Here is a 15128-nt window from a genome sequence, read left to right on the forward strand (position 1 = left end):
GGCAGGATGAGGTGGTAGGTAGGAAATGGAGGTGCGGCTTGAGGTGGGAGGAAGGGATGGGTGAGAGGAAGAACAGGTTAGGGAGGCAGAGACAGGCTGGGCTGGTTTTGGGATGCAGTGGTGGGAGGGGTCGAGCTGGGCTGGTTTTGTGATGCAGTGGGGGGAGGAGAAGAACTGGGCTGGTTTTGGGATGCAGTAGGGGAAGGGGAGATTTTGAAGCTTGTGAAGTCCACATTGATACCATTGGGCTGCAGGGTTCCCAAGCGGAATATGAGTTGCGGTTCCTGCAATCTTCGGGTGGCATCATTATGGCACTGCAGGAGGCCCATGATGGACATGTCGTCTGAGGAATGGGAAGGGGAGTTGAAATGGTTCGCGATTGGGAGGTGCAGTTGTTTGTTGCGAACCGAGCGGAGGTGCTCTGCAAAGCGGTCCCCAAGCCGCCGCTTGGTTTCCCCAATGTAGAGGAAGCCACACCGGGTACAACGGATACAATATACCACATTGGCAGATGTGCAGGTGAACATCTGTTTGATATGGAAGGTCATCCTGGGTCCTGGGATGGAGATGAGGGTGGAGGTGTGGGGGCAAGTGTAGCACTTCCTGCGGTTGCAGGGGAAGGTGCCGGGTGTGGTGGGGTTGGAGGGGAGTGTGGAGCGGACAAGGGAGTCGCGGAGAGAGTGGTCTCTCTGGAAGGCAGACAAGGGTGGGGATGGAAAAATGGCTTGGTTGGTGGGGTCGGATTGTAGATGGCGGAAGTGTCAGAGGATGATACGTTGTATCCGGAGGTTGGTGGGGTGGTATGTGAGGTTGGTGGGGTGGTATGTGAGGACGAGGGGGATCCTCTGGGGGCGGTTGTGGCGGGGTGGGGTGTGAGGGATGTGTTGCGGGAAATGTGGGAGACACGGTCAAGGGCATTCTCGACCACTGCAGGGGGAAAGTTGCGGTCCTGGAAGAACGTGGACATCTGGGATGTGCGTGAGTGGATTGCCTCATCCTGGGAGCAGATGCGGCGGAGGCGGAGGAATTGGGAATAGGTGATGGAATTTTTGCAGGAGGGTGGGTGGGAGGAGGTGTATTCTAGGTAGCTGTGGGAGTCAGTGGGCTTGAAATGGACATCAGTTTCTAGCTGGTTACCTAAGATGGAGACTGAGAGGTCCAGGAAGGTGAGGGATGTGTTGGAGATGGCCCAGGTGAACCTTCCCCTGCAACCGCAGGAAGTGCTACACTTGCCCCCACACCTCCACCCTCATCCCCATCCCAGGCCCCAGGACGACCTTCCATATCAAACAGATGTTCACCTGCACATCTGCCAATGTGGTATATTGTATCCATTGCACCTGGTGTGGCTTCCTCTACATTGGGGAAACCAAGCGGCGGCTTGGGGACCGCTTTGCAGAGCACCTCCGCTCGGTTCGCAACAAACAACTGCACCTCCCAATCGCGAACCATTTCAACTCCCCCTCCCATTGCTCAGACGACATGTCCATCATGGGCCTCCTGCAGTGCCACAACGATGCCACCCTAAGGTTGCAGGAACCACAACTCATATTCCGCTTGGGATCCCTACTGCATCCCAAAACCAGCCCAGTTCTTCCCCTCCCACCACTGCATCACAAAACCAGCCCAGCTCGTCCCCTCCCCCCACTGCATCCCAAAACCAGCCCAGCCGGTCTCTGCTTCCCTAACCTGTTCTTCCTCTCACCCATCCCTTCCTCCCACCTCAAGCCGCACCTCCATTTCCTCTCCCCATCCCCCTCTCTGATGAAGGGTCTAGGCCCGAAACGTCAGCTTTTGTGCTCAGCCTGCTGCGGTCATCCAGCTCCACACTTTGTTATCTGGAATTACACCTGATCCGCACCCAAGAGCACCTGCTTGCAGAGTACTCTTATGAACACATTAGTCCCTTTCACAGTAGCACACAGAGTAGCTGCTGTGTATACCATCTATTAGATGCACTCGCTTATCAAGGCTCCTTCGAATTCTCCTTCTAAAACGGACTGAAGACGACAGATACATAGGAGCACCACTACCTACTGGCTCTCTCCTACAACTCTCAAACTATTTTGACTTGGAATATCACCATTACTTCACTATGGCTGGCTCAAAATCTTGGAACACTTTCCTCATCACACTGTTGTCCCTACACGTGAACTGCAGCAATCCAAGAAGGCTGCTCACCATCATGGCATTATGGATAGACATTAAATGCTGATGGCGTACAGGGTTTAACATATTTGCATGAATAGAAGATTGTCAGCCACGCAATGAAGCAGTGAGTAGGTATTAGAATATAAGGACTGTAACTGTGTTGTACAGCTCTTCGGCCCATGATGTGCCGAACTTTTACTCTAAACCTAAGGACTATCTAACCTCCACCCCTACCTTATGCTATCATCCAATACACCTATCTAATAGCCGCTTAAATGCCCCTAATGAGACCGACTCCAATTCCCTCTCTGTCAACGCATTCCACGTCCCAACCACTCTGAGTAAAGAACCTACCTCTGATGTCTCCCCTATATCTACCTCCACTCACTTTAAAACTATGCCCCTCCTAATACCTACCTCCATCCTAGGAAAAAGTCTCTGGCTATCCACTATCTATACCTCTGATCATTTTGTACACCTCTATCAAGTCTCATCCTTTGTCATTCTAAAGAGAAATGCCCTAGCTCTCTCAACCTTTCCTCATAAAACCTTCCCTCCATTCCAGGCAACATCCTGGTAAATCTCCTCTGCACCTTTACTAATGCTTGTACATCTTTCCTGTAATGAGGCAACCAGAACTGGATACAATACTCCAGATGTTGCCGAACCAGGCTTTTGTAATAGGTGGTGCATAACTTCACGGGTTCTTGAACTCAATTCTTCTATTAATGAAAGCTAACACAACATACGCCTTCTTAACAATTCTATCCACCTGGGTGGCAGCTTTCAGGGAAATGTGGACATGAACCCCAAGATCCATCTGCTCCTCCACACTGCCAAGAATCTTTCCCTGAACCTTGTATTCTGCTTTCAAATCTGTCCTTCCAAAAATCACCTTACACTTTTCAGCTTTAAACTCCATCTGCCACTTCTCAGCCCAACTCTGCATCCTATCAATGTCTCTTTGTAACCTAGAAGAGCCCTATTAATGTGTAATTTTGAAGTTGGCAAGATCCAATGAGTGGTGCCACACAGTAACTGGTGCTGGGGAATCAACTCTTTATAAAATTTTAAAATGCCCTAGAGTTCTATGTTCTATGAAGGAACAAAAAAGATGGTTGCCAAATTTGCTGATGCCACAAGATTTGCAGGGAAATGAGTTGTAAAGCAGACGTAAATATTTCCAAAATATATCGATACGTTAGATGAGTGCTGAGATGTGGAAAATGGAATATAACATGAAAACGTGAAAAACTATCCATTTTGGCCAGAAAAATTGAAAAAACAAGGCATTTTATCGAAATGGTGAGGGCTCCCATAGCTTTTAGATGCAGCCAGATTTGTTTTGTGCATGAATCATAAAAAGTTAGTATGCAGGTCCAGCAATTAAATCGAAAACTATTAAAATGTTACCATTTATTGCAATGAGAATTGAATACAAAAGTAGGGAGGTTATGCTTCAGTGATACAAGATACTGGTGAGGTGGATCAGGATTACAGTGCATAATATACATCACCTTATTTAAAGGCAGATGTAAATGTTTTGGAGGCTGTTCAGAGCAGGAGACTTATCAGACTAATATCAGGAATGGGCAAGTCATCTTATGAGGAAAGGTTGGACAAGTTGGGCTTGTGGCTGCTGGATATTAGAAGTCTAACAGGTGACTTGACTGAACCATACAAAATCCTGAGGGGCCTTGACAGAGTGTATATGGAGAGGATGTTTCCATTTAAGACCATCGTATAAAAGGATTAGTGGTTCAATATTGGATATCTACTGAGGTAAACTGTTGGAGCAACATAGCGGTACTTTTATTTTACATCTGCTTGCATTCCTCAACTTTCATTAAATATTCTAGAGATTGGGCCTGAACTGATAAGTGTTCCATTCTTCAGCACATTACCCTTAATCTTAATCATCACAAAAATAACTTTACCAAGTTAAACCACTTACTGTGGGTGAAGTTTGTAGAGAGTTCCATCTACACCAACAGTAATCTCCAGGTGATCTAAATCCCGGTTCTCCCTTATTTTGTCAACAACAGCAGCCATTCCTGCACCACAGAGCTGGGCTGCTCTCTTAGAAACAGCTCCGCAGACCTCCTTAACGATGATACTGTCATCACAAGTGCTGTCCAAGCCAAGTTGCTGAAGGATTGCACGGACTTGGAGCAGAGCTAGGCGGTCACTGTTCACAAATAGAAATAAAATGGGATGTCAACCACAAATGTCAGCATTGTCAAACTGGATGAGTAAACTAAAGAAAAAGCTGCATACCTTTCTATCTGGGACAGGAACTTGGTTTCAAAGATGCTTCTTGTCTTTAGTCTCTCAGAGATCTGTCCTCTGAACAGGAATCCTCGTCTGGTGAAATCGATGACCACATTTCGCACAATTTCACCCAAATACATCCCACTGATCATTTTTTCATATCTGCCATGACAAAAAAAATCAAGAAACCCTTGTTTATTTGTGCAACATCTTTCATTTAAAGCCCATCTATACCCCAATTATTGCTAGACATTGGCCTAGATGGTCTGATGTCAATAGTGTGAATCTTGACATATCTGTTGCTGTTGCAGTTGCAATTTAGGAATCAATAAAATTGGTGACACATGGATGTGCATTGTGCTATCTCAGGAAGTTTAACCTGCTGATGGTCTAATTCGCACAGCCTTCGCAACCCTCTGCAGATAACTTTTATACTGATATCAGTGTTGCAAACTTGAGTTCGAAACACACTATTTATAGTCATTGAGAGTCACAGAGTAATACAGCATGGAAACAGGCCCTTCAGCCCAAACTAGTCCATGCTGAACATGGTGCCCACTCTGGTAGTTTCAACTGCCAGCATGTGGTCCTTATCCCTCAACTCTTCCTATCCATGTACCTATCCAAATGTTTTTGGAATGTTGCTTACTGTACCTGCCTCAACCACTTTCTCTGGCAATCCATTCCACATATGCACTACTCTGAGTGAAGAAGTTGCCCCTCAGGTCCTTCTTAAATCTTTCCCCTCTCACCTTAAACCTATGCCCTCTAGTTTTCAATTGCCCATCCCTGGGGGAAAAAAAAACTATATGCATTCAACCTATCTATGCCCCTCATGATTTTATATACATCAATAAAGGTAATCTCTCAATCTCCTACGTTCCAAGGAATAAAGTCCTATCCTGTCCAAATTCTCCCTATAACACATGCCTGGCAACATCCTTGTAAGTCTTCTTTGCACACTTTCCAGTTTAACAATGGTCTTTCCTATAACAGAGCGACCAAAATTGTACACAAAATTCCATTTGTGGCTACCAACTTACACAACTAAAATAACATCCCAACACTTATTCTCAATGCCTCGACCAACAAAGGCCAGCATGCTAAATGCCTTCTTCACCATCCGTCCACCTATGATACCGCTTTCAACAAACTTTGTACTTGTACTTCTAGGTCCCTCTGTTCCACAACACTGCTCAGGACTATACCATTTACTGTACAAGTCCTACCTTGGTTTGCAAAGTGCAACACCTCACACTTATCTGTACTGAATTGCACTTGCTAATCCTCAGCCCACTTCCCCATCTGATCAAGATATCTCTAATTTTTGATAACCTTCTTTGCTATCAATAATACCTCCTAATTTAATATCCTAAGATATTTACCTTATAAATATTACACCATTTGGTCGCTGGTGTAACTCAATGATGAATAGCAGAACTTAACTCATCGTCCAAGTAATCCCCAATCACATCTCCAATGGCCGTACAGTCCAAATCTGCACTCCCACAGCCTTCTACCTTCCACTCTCCCATCAACCACACTGTCCAAAATCCCTTAAGTACACCCGTCTCTTCCACTCAATAAGATCTTTAAACACTTTACTGACTGCATCATATGCTCTACATGGCTCCTGTGTTCTCTATAGATGACTGTGCAGAAGCATCAATACTATAGCTAGGATAGAAAGATCAGGTTGGAAGGATGTAATGACGATGTGTAACAATGACTGCAGTCAGGCTAATTGTCCCAACTTCACACTGACCGGAAAATCTGGGTAATCTGTTTCTGCTATATCCCAATAAATATTTACTCCACAAAAGTAAATTCAATAATTGAAAACGGTGCACTTAGTATGTACAACACAAACCTCACAGATACCGATACAGCTTACTGTACGAACAGTAGCAGCTGACCACTGCTCTAGGAAGCTTAATAGCAATGAAACTCCAGCCTGATGCCTGTGTTGTTTATCTTAAACATAAACAAAACTTCCTGAATGTTAAGTCAAAAATGAAACAATTTCAGCATCTGCGACCCATTGTATTTCAAATATTTCAGGCCAGTGTACCTCCAATCCATCAACTCACGTTTGTTTCCCTTGGTTTAATGACAGATCATCCACAGCATTGTCGTACTCTGTCCTGATATCATCAAGGCATCCATTGTCACCAAAGGCACCCCACTCCATATTAACGCACATGAGCCCTTCGTCTCCCTCTACAAGCTCAGTGTTTCTTGCTTCTTCCATGTAGCAAGTATTACTGCCAGTCCCTGTGCACAAACAGGAATGTCAAAAGCTGCATCAAAATATAATGTAACAAATAGCCTTGTAGTTTTAAAATTAAATTTATCAAATATATATGAAGCACAAGTTTCGGAATTCACTTTCAGAATTCCACCTTGGATTCGGAGAACACAACATTTGGAAAGCAGAAATTTTGAAATTTAAAAATGTCATGAGATGCCCAAGGGAGCAGAATGTATCTCCAGAGCAATTGGAAAGAAAGAACTTCAATGTATGTAGCACATTTAGTAGCCTTTGATTTCTCAGAAGCAGCTAATAAATACCTTTGAAGTGTTGTCAACATGCAAACAGTTGAGAGTTACTCACAACAAGGTTGAAGACCTGTGCTATGGGGGATTTTGAATTTGATATAGCACAGGACTCAGAAGTGAAGAGAGCAGCTCTAAGGAAAAAGATGAAGGGGACAGGATTTAGATTAAGCAGAACAATGTGAACTAAGTGCTGATTTAAATCTGAAGTAACAAAATGGTGCGACTTTAAGGGAATGATTGTCAGAGCCGAATGGGAAGAAGTGGGGAATTTGTTCGGACAGCAGGCAAATAACAGCACATGCTGAGTACTTAGTGCTGAGATCTTGGAAAGGAAGTAACAGGGATTTGGGATGGAGACAGCAATCAGGGTTTCAGGCCCATTTGGCTAATGGTCAGAGTGGGTCCTGCTGCTAACAGAGAAGCCAGGGCAGTAGCAATGGGACAGCTTGAGGAAATGGAGTTGCTACAGCCATATAGTTGTGATGTTGAGTAGTTGGGGGTGAATCACACATGCTTTGACAGATAGAGATAAGTTTGGTTACAGAGATGAGCCAGTGCCCTGCTTTGGGCACAACATTCTGCTTAGTTTTCTTCTCTTGCCCTTTCCTCAGAAGATTTTTATATATTCAGATAAATATTCTTTTCCTCTTAGATTTAATTTTCCTTACTTGTCATTAATCTTAAGAGCACATAATCAGCTGTCCCTGCATACTTCTCCATGCACTTGGCTCATAGGCCAAGCAAAACCCTCCAAAGAACTCCATGTAACGTGGACTCAAAGTAATGCAAGATTTAGCCCATGGGACTTTTTTTCCTTTGTTTGCAGAGAGAACAGGCAGGGACTGGTTTAAATTTTATCTAAAGGTTAATCTCTGACAGTATATTGGAATATTAGACTAGATTTCACATTAAAGTCTTTGTTGGGAGTGATCCATCAGCATGAATACAGGACTGGCTAACCAACAGGAAACAAAATTACGACCAATGGGGTTGTATTGAACTGACAAACTGTAACAAATGAAGTACCACAGGAATCAGTATGGACTTCAATTATGGCTTATATTAATGATCTGGATAGTATGACAAACTGTATTGCAGCCAAATTTGCTGACAATACAAAGATAGACAGGAAAAAATGATAAGGACACAGATTCTTCAAAAAGAAATAAATAGGTTAGGTGAGTATAAAATGTGGTATGAGAGACCAGGGATGGAGTACAAAATTAGTGAAGTCTGCTACAACTGTACAGGGTATTGGTGAAAACCACACGTAGATTATTATGTATGGGTTTAGTCCCCTTACTTAAAAGGATAGGGGTTGGTGGAGAACCAGCATGGTTGCACTGAAAGCTGCTCAGGGATCATTCACTTGGCTGATTATTGGGATGTAGGGACTTTCTAATGAGGAAATATTGAGTAAGGTTAGAAATAACACCACACCAGGCTATAGTCCAACAGATTTATTTGAAAACACATATAAACCTGTTGGACTATAACCTAGTGTTGCGAGATTTCTGACCTTGTCCACCCAGGCCAAAACCAGCATCTCCACATCAGGAATATTGATTAGGTTAGGGCCCATATTCATCAGAAGCATGACAGGTAACCTTTTAAAAAAAATGACTGAGGGGACTGGATGCTGAGAGGATGTTTCCCCTTTTGGGGGAATCTAAGAACTAAGGGGCATAGTTTCAGAATAAAGGGATTCCTATTTAACATGGAGATCATGAGGCAGATCCTCTCTGAGGTCACTAATTTTTGCAGTGGTGCAGTGGAGCAGTGGTGATCAGGCCCATTGATATTATGTTCCAAATGCACAACCATCGCCATCTAGAAGGATAAAGAGGGCAGAAGATACATGAAAGCACCACCAACTCCAAGTTCCCCTCCAAAACACTCCCCATCCTGGTTTGGAAATACATCACTGTTCCTTCACCATTGCAGAATCTTGGAAATCCCCCCCTTGAAGACATTGTGGGTCTACCTACAGCAGTTCAAGAAAACTGCTCACCATCACCTTAAGGGCACCTAGGGACAGGAAGTATATGCTGACCAGCCAGCAATGATCACATCCCATGCGTGAAAAAAGATGTTTTAAAATATATATTTAGAGCGGAGCTGGATAGACATTGATAATCAGAAGTTAAACGTTCAGGCAGGAAAATGGAGTCAAGGCCACTCAGTCAGATCAGACAATCATTATTGAGTGAGCACGACCTGCTGGAGAGCTATTCCTACTCCCTTATTTTATGGTCATAACTGTGACTAAGCTTGAAGACTTCTGACTCAGATGAGATTTTACTACCCGACAGCTGTGGTGGATCTGAGGGGGTGAGGGGAGCAGGAGGAGGGAGATGGAGATATGGCAGAATGACAATTAATATCAATTAGTACTTTGAGTTCATTTAAATTTGTTCTCTTTTGACAAAACTAGATTCCATTTAATTTCACAGGATGAATACTATGACTTGTGGACTACATAAATTCATTTGTAACTCTGCTCTTTTTATGTTGGGGATACCAGAAGCTTGAGTGAGGACTGGCAAGTTTTCTGCACCTGGCAGACCAGGCACCTACCAAAAACACAAAGCAAATAAAAAAAATCACAAGATCTCCATCACATGACAACACTTTACAGCTTTTCATTGTTGACAACTTGCAAGCTTTCTAATGTTCTAATCATAAATGTTATTCACTGAAAATCACTGAGATAAATATATTGTCTCCTGACACCCCAAATTGTTCCCATTACACGTGAAAGATTGTGTATACACACCCTGTGAAACACTTTGCCAGTAAAATACATGGTGGCGCTCACATAAGCACAATGAATGAGTGAATGGGGTAGAATGACATCACTGACAATACTGGCAAGGGTACTGCATATGAGCATTTTGTATATGCATACTGATGACATTCTCGGACAAGTCACTAGGTACAATGGTGATGCTTATTAGTTTATTGAGCACTGTGCACAGCTCCAATCATGGCTGTTACATTTTAACATTTCATTCAAGGTTTCAGAACCACTTCAAGTTTTCATCAAACACAGGGGCTGTAAACCAGCTGTATATGGCAAGTTTTAGGAAGTTCAGCACAGTACTCACCTACAATCATTCCAACTTCACAATGTGGATCTTCATAAGCACACGTCATCATTGTCCCAACGGTGTCATTCACAATTGATACAACATCAAGTTCAAACTCCTAGGGGAGCATTTAAGAAATCATACATGAACAGGGAACCAGTTAACAGACTTGAAGAGTTTAACAATTTACGCAGGAACTAGAGTATCAAACTTGACAACACATTGTTTAAACTGTGTCAGTTAGATGGAAATGATCAGCTCTGAAATATAACATCTGCAGGTTGTAACTTTAACAAATGCTTTGAAAAAAAGAACTTGCTTCAGGTAAAGTTAGCTGTTCCATCCTGCACTATGGATTCACTAGTTCCAATTCGACTTTTGAAATTCTGCTTTGAATCCCACAGTATTGAAGGGAATCTCCCCAAGCCTGTGGGGGACTACGACTATGAGATGGTGACATAGTGATACTGTCACTGAACTACTTAATTCAGAGACCCAGGCGGCTGACAAGGTTTGCTTGAAATCCCAAAACAGCAGTTAGTAGAATTTAAAATCTGGAATTGGAAACTACCCTCAGTAAAGTTGCCATAATTATGAACAATAGTTATAAAAACCCATCTGGCTCACTAATATCCATTAGGAAAGGAGATATGCTTCCTTATTAGTCTGGCCAAGGTCAAGCCAACAAAAGTTTCAACTTCTGACTGTTAACAAATGATCTTTGGGTCACTATCCCATGTTACACACTGCATCAGGGTGAGTGCTTTATCAGAGAACAACCAGAATCTGTGGTCCATGCTGGCTTTCCCCCCCAACTAGGCAAGAGAAAGTAAGGCGTTGACAGTTTACTGCAAGATTGTAAGGTTTACTAAAGCAAATAGTTTTTCTTCAATATGTTAGAAACCTTCAGTATTATTTGTCAGTCATAAAAAAACCCACTGAAGCAGCTCTACAGTGGTTGTGGGGGGGCGGGGGTGCGACCCTTAAGGGAACTGCTTGCACTGACTCAGCATTAGCTTTCCTTGGCTTAGCGCTGCCTTCTGTCTGTCTCAGAAGACTACGGGCTGCACTTGCTGAGCATGTTGCTCTGGATTAATCAAAGTGTACTGCTGCTGTAGAACCCTAAACAGGAGTTGCATTCCTGTCCACAGTTAGTACAGGTGAACAGCGTTGGCCTGATGGTGATTGATGCTACTTCGTTCTGCTGGGATCTCTTATCTGACTTTTCGTCATTTATCATCTTCTGACTTGAGTGTGCTAACAAGCTGGGTTTGGATTAAACACGTTTATTCATCATACACCCTAAAGCCCTTAACTAAAGTAAAAAAGATAAAAGTGAAGTTTTGAAAATGCCATGAGCACTTTTAGTGTGAAAATCCAAGCTGTATTTCATTTGTGTATCATTTGTCAGAGTTGAAATGCTCTGTACGTTCTGGAATTCTTTGAGGTCTAGAATAAAATATTTCTAGATCTTCCTTGTGATATTAATTTTAAAGACTCAAGAATCATGGGAAGGATTAATTGTTGTCTATCAACTGGATTTAAAATAGGCAAGTGGGGATATTCCAAGAACCTTCAACAGCTGTGTAGTGAGTGAGTATTGGTTGTGTCTTTTTGTAGCCAGTTGGAGTTCATGTACTCTTGTTGTTAGTTTCCTTCCTGTTTGTCTGATGTAGTGTTTCTTGCAGTCTCTGCAGGGGATCTTGTAGATGGCATTGGTCCTGTCCATGGCAGGGAGTGGGTCTTTAGTTTTGGGGGTACTTGTCATAGGGTTGATGTGGGCTTGTGTGCTACTCTGATGCCCAGCAGCTGTAGGAGTCTTGTGGTGAGTTCTGACATGTTCCTGATGTAGGGTAGGGGGATGAGTGTGTCAGGGCGTGTAGAATCTTTCTGATGTGGTTCCTGTAGGCATCTCCTGAGCCAGTTCTTTGGATATCCATTATCCTTGAACACTTGGAAGAGGTATTCCTCCTCTTCTTGGTGTAGTTCCATGTTGCTGCAGCGTGTTGTTGCCTTTTAAATAGGGTTCACACGCAGCTTCGTTTGTGTGCGCTAGAATGGTTACTATTGAAGTTCAGTACCTGGTCTGTGTGTGGGGCTTTTCGGTGTACTTTCATTTGCAGTTCCCCATTTGTCTTATGATCTACCATGACGTCCAGGAATGGGTGCTGTTTGTTCTTCTGCTCTCCGGTGAATTTTATTCTGGTGAAGGTGCTATTTATGAGTTCATGTGTCTCTTCTAATTTGGTCCGTTTAATGATGACAAAGGTGTCGTCTACGTAGCGTATTTATAGTTTAGGTTGGATTTGCGGAAGGGCAGTCCTTTCCGGTCTTTGCATCACGACTTCTGCCATGAGTCCAGAGATAGGCGATCCCATGGGTGTTCCATTGATTTGCTTGACCAATACTCACTCATCTCAATCCACATGGACAAGGAGAACCACCACTTCAACTGGGACAACACCAAGATCCTGGGACAGGCTAGGCAGAGACAAGCACAAGAATTCCTGGAAGCACGGCACTCCACGAAGCATGCTATTAATAAACATGTTGAACTCGACTCCATACACATTCCACAACGGAGGAAACCCGGAAGTGAGGTAATCCATCACAATGGACCCCAGAGTTTAAAAACCAGGCTGGAAAACACATCAACACTTCATCAGAGGCTGCACTGAGGATGTTACCAAGTATGGTAATGAAACATCTGTGGAACAACAAACCAGCTCAGCGAGCCAACCAACCTCAAGACCCACAACCCGAGCTAGAGATCTACTCTAAAACCTTAGATCCCCAAATGCTTTCAGTATGCATGAGGACAGTGAGAATCTGGAATGCACCACCTGAGAAGGTAGTGAAAATACAAGATGGTGGGAATCCTCAGAACTTTTAGAAAGTATCTGGAAGAATTTTTGAAATGTCATAATGTTCAAGGCCATGGGCCAAGTGAAAATGCTTTAAAGAGAGATAAATTCTTCAGACATTTGTAATACTGTTGGGAAAAAGAAAACATTGATGGGAATGGTCTTCTATTTCCAGTTCACTAACAAAAATAATGTAGAAGACAGGTAACAAGAAATCATTTAAAAATCAGAACAAACATTTTTTTTAAAAACAGGAGATGTTAGAATGGAAAATCTGCTGCCACTGAAAGTCATTAAGGTGACTAGTGTGAATGCATATAAAAGGAAACAAGACTAACATGTACGGGAGAAAGAATTTTAAAGGTGACACAAACGGTTGGATGAGTACTGAAGATTTATTCCCATTTCAATGTCATCATGGCCCACATAATAATCAAATAATGATATAGAAAACATGACAAAACTACAACTTACATCTCTTCTTTTAATGGCATCCCTTAACATAGTAACTACATCCTCTCCCTCACAATCAGTTGCTTTAAAACCTTTGGTCCATGTAAGAAGAATACCCTGAGGAGGAAAAAAAAATTCAATAAGTACACAGATTGACAGAAAAGCACTTAAAATAACAGCGTACTGTTACAAACAATATGCATTACATATTAATATTAAACAAATGTTAATATTAATTAGAGATACTAAGAACTGCCAATGCTGGAGTCAACGATAACACAGTGTGGAGGTGGAGGAACACAGCATGGAGGTGGAGGAACACAGCAGGTTCTGACCCTAAACGTCAGCTTTCCTGCTCCTCTGATGTTGCCTGACCTGCTGTGTTCCTCCAGCTTTACGCTGTGATAATATTAATTAGGACAAGAAACACTGAATTTTTTAAAGAAAATTTATATGTAACTGAGCTTACCTCATCTAAACTCTTCTGCTCACAAGGGAAGGAAAAGGTGAAACCAAGAGGGAGCCGAGCACCTTTCATTCCCATGTAATCGAGGAAATCAGAGATGCAATGAACAATGTGGTCAAACAGCTGAAAATCAAAAGAAAATCATAATTACTATATTATTGGTAGGTTATCAGCACATAATTAAATATGAGCGCCAATAAAACAGCCTCTAGAATTTTCCACTTCCACAATCTGTAAAGATGGAACTGAGGCACAATCCCCACCTTGTTTAACTTGGGGTCACCCTTGACAGAACCCTCACATACAGCCAACCACTATTTGAGGCTGCAGAATAAATTAAAACCCACAACCATCACCTTAATAAATTGGCCCGTCCCTCATGGAAATCTCAGGCCAAGACCCTAAAGATCTCTGGCTCTTGCAGCACGTACTGAACTGCAGAACTGTGGCAGACTAATCAGGTGACACCAAAATTATCAGTATGCAACTCAGGTCAACAATGAGCATCACCACAGGTACTCTTGGGCCAACCCACCTCAATGGGCTCTCAATCCTCAGCAACACTTGTTTTTCCTCTGCTCTCTCCCAATGCATCAGGAAGATATCTGCAATAGGCATGCACCTGGAGAATGTCTGCTCCATTCCAAGATTTGCAAAAACTACCAAGTCAATGGAAAACTAACATTCAGACTGCATTTGAGGAAAAGCATGTGGTATAAATGTTAGTTTCTCTCAAATTGGTATTTCTTGTGAATTGCCTCTTAATGAGTGCAAGATGAAAACCTTTGACAAAATGTGCCTTTTTATCAGCAATATTCAAGTTCGAAACTGCCAAATATTTCAAAGGAATGTTATAGCTGTATCTTATCCATCTGATAAGGTGAAATTCACTTCTCTTAAAGTATCTAGGATCAGGCATTTTGGGTACTGTTAATTGTTTCCAAAAAACTTACCCATCACTAAGACGAAACTAAGATAACAAAGTGTGAAGCTGGATGAACACAGCAGGCCAAGCAGCATCTCAAGAGCACAAAAGCTGACGTTTCGGGCCTAGACCCTTCATCAGAGAGGTGATGAAGGGTCTAATGAAGGGTCTAGGCCCGAAACATCAGCTTTTGTGCTCCTGAGATGCTACTTGGCCTGCTGTGTTCATCCAGCTTCACACTTTATTATTTGGATTCTCCAGCATCTGCAGTTCCCATTATCACTAAGACTAAACTGTCTGGTCAGTAGTTGCTGGGATTATCTTTGTACTCTTTTTCTGAACAAGGGTGT

The 15128-nt window shown here is 42.7% G+C and overlaps 1 protein-coding gene across 1 annotated transcript in view; it reads right to left on the minus strand.

Annotated features, from left to right (window-relative positions):
• The window catches only part of hk1 (hexokinase 1), a 105091-nt gene that overhangs the window by 1564 nt on the left and 88399 nt on the right, over positions 1 to 15128 (minus strand). The window contains exons 12-17 of the mRNA XM_059653199.1: positions 13857 to 13976; positions 13409 to 13504; positions 10089 to 10188; positions 6513 to 6696; positions 4429 to 4584; positions 4106 to 4339 (exon numbers count right to left, since the gene is read on the minus strand). Coding sequence (XP_059509182.1) covers positions 4106 to 4339; positions 4429 to 4584; positions 6513 to 6696; positions 10089 to 10188; positions 13409 to 13504; positions 13857 to 13976 — 890 coding nt within the window. The remainder of the gene's footprint in view (positions 1 to 4105; positions 4340 to 4428; positions 4585 to 6512; positions 6697 to 10088; positions 10189 to 13408; positions 13505 to 13856; positions 13977 to 15128) is intronic.

This window comes from Stegostoma tigrinum, chromosome 20 (assembly GCF_030684315.1).
Source record: "Stegostoma tigrinum isolate sSteTig4 chromosome 20, sSteTig4.hap1, whole genome shotgun sequence".
NCBI classification, from domain to species: domain Eukaryota; kingdom Metazoa; phylum Chordata; class Chondrichthyes; order Orectolobiformes; family Stegostomatidae; genus Stegostoma; species Stegostoma tigrinum.